An 8,192-nucleotide genomic window follows, 5' to 3' on the forward strand; every position below is an offset into this window, starting at 1 on the left:
TAGCAAGCACTTACCTTGGTGTGCAGCGACAGAACCACCTGGCCTCATGTCCCAGCAGGGCTGTGCACATGGGGAATGATGAATGCAGTTGCAGGGTCTAGGTACAGAACTTCTAAAGAAAAGTAACTTGTAATGACACCTACCTTCATGGAACGTGTATGCTTGGTCAAAGGACTATTTGAATGCAACTATCACAACCTCAGCAGCTAAAATGTCAGTCTTCATTGAGCACCAACAGGTGTTGTCGAGGTGTGTGGGAGGTGGTGAGGTGAGAATCTCAGCTGTTGTAACAACTGACTTCTTAATCTTTGTGGCAATGAAAAATAAATCCCTTCTTTCTCTTCACCTGCTCCCTAAAAAGAAACTCAAAAGAATTTAAACTGCTGCAAAACAAGAAAGAAGACAAAGACCTCCCGCACATTAAACATCGTGTGTGTGATTGTTATGGTGACTGCATCGTTCTTCAGGGTTGAGTCAAAGTTTTTAAGCACAAAGCGTAACCATAGCACAGCTATACAAAACGGGCTTCAAAGAGCAAAGCTTCTTAAGAACTCAACAAAAGTTCTTGGTAGCAAACATTGCTTCCAAAGATTCACTAGGAAACAACAACAAAAAAGACAAATATCCACCCTGGAACAGACAGTTTCAGCCCCCTCTGCTATTGTCTGATAGTTTTAGGTTGCTTTTGCCCAGTTACAAAAGAATGGAAAAGTAAACCACCCACAATATAGAAAACCCACTACATTTTGTCAGAAACTCACCTGAAACTCCCGCGATCCTGACACTACACTGTTCTGACATGTGCCAAAAATACTGCAACTAGTGCTGGTCATCAAAAGGCACCTACCTCAAACACAAGTCCTGCACTACCACCACCTCCCAGATCCAGTGGCTTTGCTACTGTGTGGGCATTTTTCAACTTTCCCAGGATGGTTTGTGCAGATAATCCCACTGTCTGATTTTAAGGCTCACCCTGTCCTTGGGATGGAAAGTGATGTGACTGCAAGTCCTCTGAACTAATTTTCAGAAACTGGGCCACTCATCAGTTAAGGGAATCATGTCAGTTATTTGCTACAACAAACACATTAAACAACAATTACTTGGTTTGGAGATGTGTAAGGATATCATGAAAAGCCACACTTGGTTTTACTCCAGCTGTAAGAATTTCTCTCGTTTCATCCAGACTGAAAGATGCCAGGGCCCAGCCTGCAGGCAGGGCACTCACCTTGCTTTCATAAGACCTCTGCTGGCAGAAGCAACTACCTTTTTCTCCAGAGGTTTCTGTTCAGCTCAGTGTCTGTACTCTCTCCTCTCACTCTTCTTCTAACACTTCTCCAGCTCATTACCCCAGACCTTCAGAAACCAGGTTATAACGCTTTTCCCAAAGGGGATTTCACTATCTGCTCTCTATTAATACTTGTGTTTCTTGGGCATGACCGGTCAGTCTCCTGCTAATGACTGTCTTGGCTCTTAGCTGCCGATAGCTTGTTAACCCATTGTGAAATGACCCTCTCCCCCTCACTCGTCAGGCCACAAAATCACTGCCTGAATTCCTGCCGCCCTGCAAAGCACATCTCATCTCAACTCCTCATGCACAAGCACCAGTTTATGCCAACGGCTAGGAGAGACTGCACACTGTTCGGTGTTAACTCCCAGGAGAGAGTGAACAAAAACGATCACAGCTTCAGGGACAATTCACTGCAAAACACCAAAGCACCTAGGGACTTTGAGACATGGGTGGTAAGGAAGCAGATATATCTATCTGCAGCCAACACAGGCACTGCAGGCTACGATGTCTTAACCATGCTTTTGATTCTTAAATAGCCCATTAAAAATGAAGGGTCTCTATATCTTAGCAAAACACAGGCCCTGTAAAGCTCCGGAGATCTTGGCATCAGGAACTACAATCCCACCTGAAATCACAGAGCAGAGGTGAAGAGCAAATGCTGCAGAATCCCTTTGTTTGCTGCCACCTTCTCCAGCAGCAGCGTGACAGGACGCTGTCCCCCTCCACGTGCCAGCAGAGCTGTGCACGTCTGCCCAGAGCTCTAATACCTGAGGCACGCACGCATCTGAGCCGTGGCTGCGTGTTGGTTCGTTAATTAACAATTCCCTGCAGCAGTTTCAGCAGCACAGCCTATTGGAGCAGTCTGCAGCGAGCAGATCAGGCGAACGCTGCTGAAAGGGAGAGCCCGCTCCCAGGTCTGTGTTTGCTGGCAGGGCTTGTTGCCTCAGTCAGCCACTGCCGAGCTTCACTCTTTGCTGCAAGGCTCACTTCCTCGTCTCTCTCTGAGCAAAATTAAATACTGGAAAAGAGAAAAACCTATTGCAATTGTTTGCTGCAGATGACAACCCAAGATCCTGAAAATAACCTTTTGAAAGTGGCTCAAATGCTTCCCTTCTGATCAAATTAACAGCAATGCCACCAGGAATTAGCAGGGTGCAGATGCCCTCTACCAGCAGAATCCCATTGAAGAGCTAACGGTTAGGAAAAGAGCAAGTACCACATCAAGGAGCAACAAACTCTTTCAGAAAGCTCTTTTCTTCCAGTCACAGTGAGATATCGCAAAGGGCTGAGTAGATAGATTTGTATGAAAATTACTGGGTTCAGGCACCAAACACATTTTTGTTTCAACTGCATAAGCGCTTGGTCCCCAGGAGGAGGTTATGGGAGAGGTTTGGTGGAGTTTTTTTAATACATATGTATACAACATGTTACCTGAATACGCTCTCTAGACACTTGTGAGATGTAAGCCATGTTCTGGTTTTCCACATTTTCACAAAAAGTGTTTAAGAGTCTCCAAACTTTGACTGAACTAAGTAGTTCCAGTATCCATAAAATTATTATTTTTTTTAAAAATAATTATCCAACTGGAATTATCCATCAGTCAGATGTGTACATTTTGCACTACCTTGCAAGGTCCGGGGGCTTTCAGACCCTATTAAACCAGCGAAGGCTAATTATGGCTGAACCCCACTCCTTGGAGTCACCCAGTATTGTGTACATTTGACCCAGAAAGGCTCGATAACACTGCCTCGCTTAACGATACCTGAGGAATTCAGAAGCAGAACAAGGCCCGAAGCCCAGACACAAATCCCAGCCGTACCTTCTGCATAGGGCCGAGACACCACTTGCAAAAAGGAGTGGTCAGAGCAGTCAAAGATTCTCTAAGCAAAGTTTTGTATACATGTAAGTGTTGATTAAGGGGTACCATAAGACACTAAATAAACCAGCCCTATTCCACCTTCTCCAGTGCAGCTTGGGCCCCCTGCTCTCCTCTCACAAGGAGGTTTCACCAGGGAGCATCGTAGGATTGCTCTTTGCAGTCCCTACATACTCTTTAATTCTCTTCCTAGTCTTCCACTTTGACTACCGTAAGCTGTTCTCCTCAGGACTTCATGAACGTCACCTTGTCCTCATCATACCTGTTCAGAAGGCTGCCACAACCACCACTCTTTCAACCTGTTGCTTTAACCAAGTCCTGCAGCTGGCCACACTGCTGATGGGTAACACTGCTGTTGGCAATTCTAGCCATCTGTTTATCCATTCTTTTAACCCATCAACACCAAAACCTAAAACAAAATAGAGAAAAACTAAAACATGAAGATATCCAGGAAGTTCATTCTGGAGAGCACAGCTAACATAATATCTATGACTGATTAAGATGTGTCTAATTGGATTTGTTTACAGCCACTGTAGTAAGTTGAGCACATAATTACCAGATGAACAGTCGATAGCTATACCCTCCCCGAGTGGGAATTCATTTCCTAAAACTCCACCAAGAACAGTCAGTACAGAGCCTGTGTGCCCAAACAGCAGCTCCTGCTGAACCTGCCTGTAGAGTAGGTGCCTTCCCAGCCCTTCAGCCCTTGCTGAATAATTGATGGAACCCTCTCAGTGCACAAGAGCAATAAGCGATAGATGGTACAAATGGGAAGGGAACACAAGGTCTCCTGAACGCACACTTAACCCCACCGACCATGATGTCGGCCTATCTGAGGCATAAAGAGGCTGCTTTTGGAAATAACGCTGCCCGATGTTTTCGGATAACCTCCCCTGGTAATTATGACTGCTCCTGTTGAGATAAGAGGCAGCTCTGCAGCTGAGCAGCGCTGTGACTTAGCCGGGCCAGATGGCACGCGCTTGTTTGCCATGTGCAGGGGAACCAAAAGAACACTTCAAGAAAGGAACACGCAATAAACGTTACGGACTGCTGCAGATGGGTCCCCGAGGAAGCGCTGGCATCATTACTTAGAGCGAAGACAAGCCGCAGACCTCCATTTTACAACCCCTTGCACAGCTAACAGTTCTCCTGCTGCCGCAGCGCTTCCAGCACGGGCCTCAGCGCATCCGCAGATTCACCACCACATTGCAGGGCTTCCTCCTTAATGGCCCACCCGCCCCGAAAGGGACCCATTTCACCATGACCTAAGCATACTAAATTAGTGCTACGGCCATTACCAGCAAGGCTCTGGGGCCAGCTTTGATTTAAGGTGCCCTACATGCCTGGGAACGCTTGGTTTGCTACCTCACTTGTGTCTTCAAACCTCTAAAAATATTTTTTAAGAGCCTGGCTTCCAGGCCCACAAGCCCCGTGGTCCCTTAGCTCTTCTTTTATAGGAGAAGGAACACTGCCTGCGCCCCTGCCACTGCATCCCAGGTCCCCATCCGCTCCTAGAGCAGTCAGAGTCGCCTGTCTTTGTGAATAACAATGCCCAAAACAAACCCTCGTCAGAGGTAGCTCCCTTGGAGAATACCCTCCACTTCAATGATCATCCAAAGAGGAAGGAAACAGAAGATTTAAAATGCTCTCCAATTTATTTCGCGAGCCATTTTCAAGCCTGAATTTGTATTTCTCTTTCAAAGTTTTCTCCTGGGGACAGTGCGTAAGCACAAATAGAGGCTCTTTATAAAATTAACTGCGTTTCAAGTATTCAGAAAAGAACATACAACTGCAATCAATATTTCACACAAAGCAGGCGTTTTTCGAGATTTGCTTGCAACACAACCAGATGCGGTGCAGGTCTATTATTAGCACAAATTTAAGCAGCGTTGTGTCAAAATGAAACAAGAGAGGTAACAAAAATCAAAGCATCTAACAGCCCTGATTACTTTCAAATGGGAGGCTTTTCACACACACCAGCGAGGCAGTACTCAGCAAAGCCTTCCACGGTTGCACGCAGTCTCACGGGCAGCTATCAGGCATACAGGTGCAGGGGTTGGCTCTACGCAGGCATTTCCTAGGGCAACCAGCTCATGGGGACAGTGAAATCACTAACACTCTGAACTGCTAGTGACAATTTATTCGCTTATTTTTATAAAGAAGCACCTAACAGTCTTGCCTGTATTTCCAAAGCTTTTTAACAAGGATTTTAGCCAAGGAAACGAGTGCACCCTCCTCTAGATTGCCATACCAGACCCACATCCTCTTCCTAGCATCTTCGTTAAGGGAGAAAAATTCATTCAGGACTCAGGTACCTTGCCTGGGATCTTATTATTGCACTAATAAATATTCATGATACATTGCTGCACTGTGAAACCCGTGAACATGAAGTAACGCAAATACACAGGCACAGATTGTTTAATTAAAATCTTGTTCAAATGACCAACAGCCCTTTAGCAGTGTGAAGCTGCCTTTGGGTGGAATACAGCCAGCACACTCATCTGTGCAACAAACAGGGCTGCTGATGCAAAATGTGGTTAAGCCCTGATGCCACAGAACCAGCAGCAGAAAACGTGCACATCCCCATAACACTGATGGTTTCTCTGTGCATCACAGGTTCCTAAGTCAGGAAAAAGCAAACTCACCTACAATAAAATGAACTTTCAAATTAAAACTAATTTATTCTCTAGTATTTAAAGTCTACTCTGAATAGTCACTTGTGGCTCCATTTAACTCATCTTTTTGATATGTCCCCTTGGCAGATTTTTCATTTAAAAATGTCTGGAACACACTACTGCTGTGAGGACACCATATTTATTACCATTAGAAGTGTATTCAAGTGATGCACAGTATTTTCTCTAGCACAGATCTGAACTGTGGCCAAGCTGTATGCATTTCAAATTGGGCAGAAGCCAAAGCTACTGGAGACCAAACTTGCCTTGCTTCCGATCCTTCAGCCATCAGGAACAATGAATTATTTAACGATAAAAACCAGAGCAGACTGCTCTACCATGCATCTGTGATCACCTCAAGCCATCACTGCCACCTCTTCTGGCAGCCCAGGACCACAGAGAGACGCTCTGGCTATTATTCCTTTCCCTGAGGAACAGCTCTGATCCAAGGACAGAATTTGATAGCACCTGAGCTACAGGATGCCCCTGCTCCTCCCAGAGTTCCCTGATCAACACAAACCCTCTGTTCTGCCCATGGTGCCACTGCTCCATGCAGGTACTGGCAGGGTTGACAACTGCTAAGGCACCTGTTAGACAGAAAGCTAAACAGAACAGTCCAAGTTTGCCCACTTGAATAAAAATCACAGTTTATATCTGAATGAAATTTAATATAAGGACACCATCTTACCAAGCCCAAGGAATAAAACCTCTTTCATTCTAATACTGGGCACCCCTCAGGTCTTTTGTACTTCAGGTATTATTTCTCGATCACTATATTGAATAAATGTCAGCTAGATCAGGAATTAACTGTTAGATGTGCTTACCAAGATTAGGTATTGCAAGCCACCAAGGAACCTCATGAACACAAGGCACATGGGCAGCTTTGAAAGCAGTACAGCAGTACACTGGTGACTGGAGCAAGTATTTCACCTCTAAAGGAGAAGAGGACTAACGCTGAGACAGAGAGTGGTGAGGAAAAAAGGAACTTCTGCCTGGCACCCAAAACAAGCATAAAACAGTAGGCTGTATGAGATACTCTGGTTGCCACAGACCAAGACAGATGAGTTTAGCAGGGTTTATCAGCTTGGTCTCTCACCACAGTGCCAGTGAAAGGTGAAGGCAGGCCCAGGACAGCAACACACAGCAGGAACTACAAGGAACAGCACCCAACGGAGCACAAACACTTCCAGCTTAATGCAAAGCTCAGCTGAAAGCAGATTGGGACACGAAGATTCACACCAAAGGGCAATATAAGTGTCTCCAGGCTACCTCCTTACTCTTACAATCAGTTGAACAACACTTCAACACTGCACTGATCAATGCACTGATCACACCACATGGTAAATCCCACCTCTGGCACTTGTTAGGCTTAAGAGGGGCTAATTTACAGCATCGCACATAACTGCTTCACATTATGCTTGCTGATCTAGTTCAATCTACTCACGTTGACCGGCAGCGTTCTCCAAAGGCTGCGTTAAAGCATGGAATGACGTCCACATCGTGTCAGCCTGGGCCTTGCCCGAGATCACCCCTCCTTAGGGACACTCTTGAAAGACAACGAGGAACAGCAAACACAAGCGAGCACCGCTAAATGACAAAAGGAGGAGAGAAATTAGACTGCCCGTTAAGTCCCATCTTTATAAAAACTCAAGCCTAGGATGAGATGGGGAGACGATGAACCATTTTATGCCATCCTGACATCCTTTAAAGGCTCCTGCGATTATTTATTCCCCAAACACTCTGGTAAAAGACACAGGAAAACCAGCCCAGCCCTCTCCAGCAGAACCGATGCCCGCGCTTCTGCAGCGCGCTGGGGGGCTCCCCGGGACCTCAGCAGCACCCAGCCGGGTTTTACCCCCCCGGTGCTGTGCCCTGGCACACCAACCGGAATTTCTGCCCTGCCTGCAGCCAGACCCGAACAGCAGCCGGGGCGTACGGCTTAGCATCAGAAAACAGAAGGCGATTTTCCTCAAAACCACTGCTGCGGCCAGAGCCCCCCCCCGCCCCGGCTGGCTGCACACAGACACAGCTGAAGCCCCGTAACGCCCCCCCCCCCCCCCCCCCCCCCGCTCTTTGTTGGTTAATTCCCCTGCCAGCAGGTGCTCCCCCTCCCGCTATTCGTCCTCCCACGGCCACCCAGCGCCTTGAGGAAAGCCCCGGCAAGGGGCAGCGCCCCTCGGGCACCCCCAGCCCGCACTCACCGTCCGTCGCCATGGCGGCCCGGCCCGGCCCGGCCCGGCCCAGCCCGTGCCGGCCCGATGGCGGAGCCCGGCCGCCGCCGCCGCCAGCGGGGAGGGGACGCGGTGACCCGCACAGCGCCTCCCCGCCGCGGGGGGAGCCCCCGGGCCGCGGCCGC

At 47.6% G+C, this 8,192-nt stretch overlaps 1 protein-coding gene across 3 annotated transcripts in view; it reads right to left on the reverse strand.

Annotated features, from left to right (window-relative positions):
* The window catches only part of SYT16 (synaptotagmin 16), a 102,370-nt gene extending 94,178 nt beyond the window's left edge, over positions 1-8,192 (reverse strand). The window contains exons 1-2 of one of the 3 annotated variants that reach the window (XM_035327985.1): positions 8,038-8,192; positions 7,281-7,382 (exon numbers count right to left, since the gene is read on the reverse strand). In XM_035327985.1, coding sequence (XP_035183876.1) covers positions 7,281-7,335 — 55 coding nt within the window. In that variant the 5' untranslated portion in view covers positions 7,336-7,382; positions 8,038-8,192. Of the gene's footprint in view, positions 1-14; positions 64-143; positions 179-7,280; positions 7,383-8,037 lie in introns of those variants that run through there. The other 2 variants (XM_035327984.1, XM_035327986.1) reach the window with 2 other exon arrangements.

The sequence above is a fragment of the Oxyura jamaicensis genome, chromosome 5 (assembly GCF_011077185.1).
Source record: "Oxyura jamaicensis isolate SHBP4307 breed ruddy duck chromosome 5, BPBGC_Ojam_1.0, whole genome shotgun sequence".
Classification (NCBI taxonomy): Eukaryota; Metazoa; Chordata; class Aves; order Anseriformes; family Anatidae; genus Oxyura; species Oxyura jamaicensis.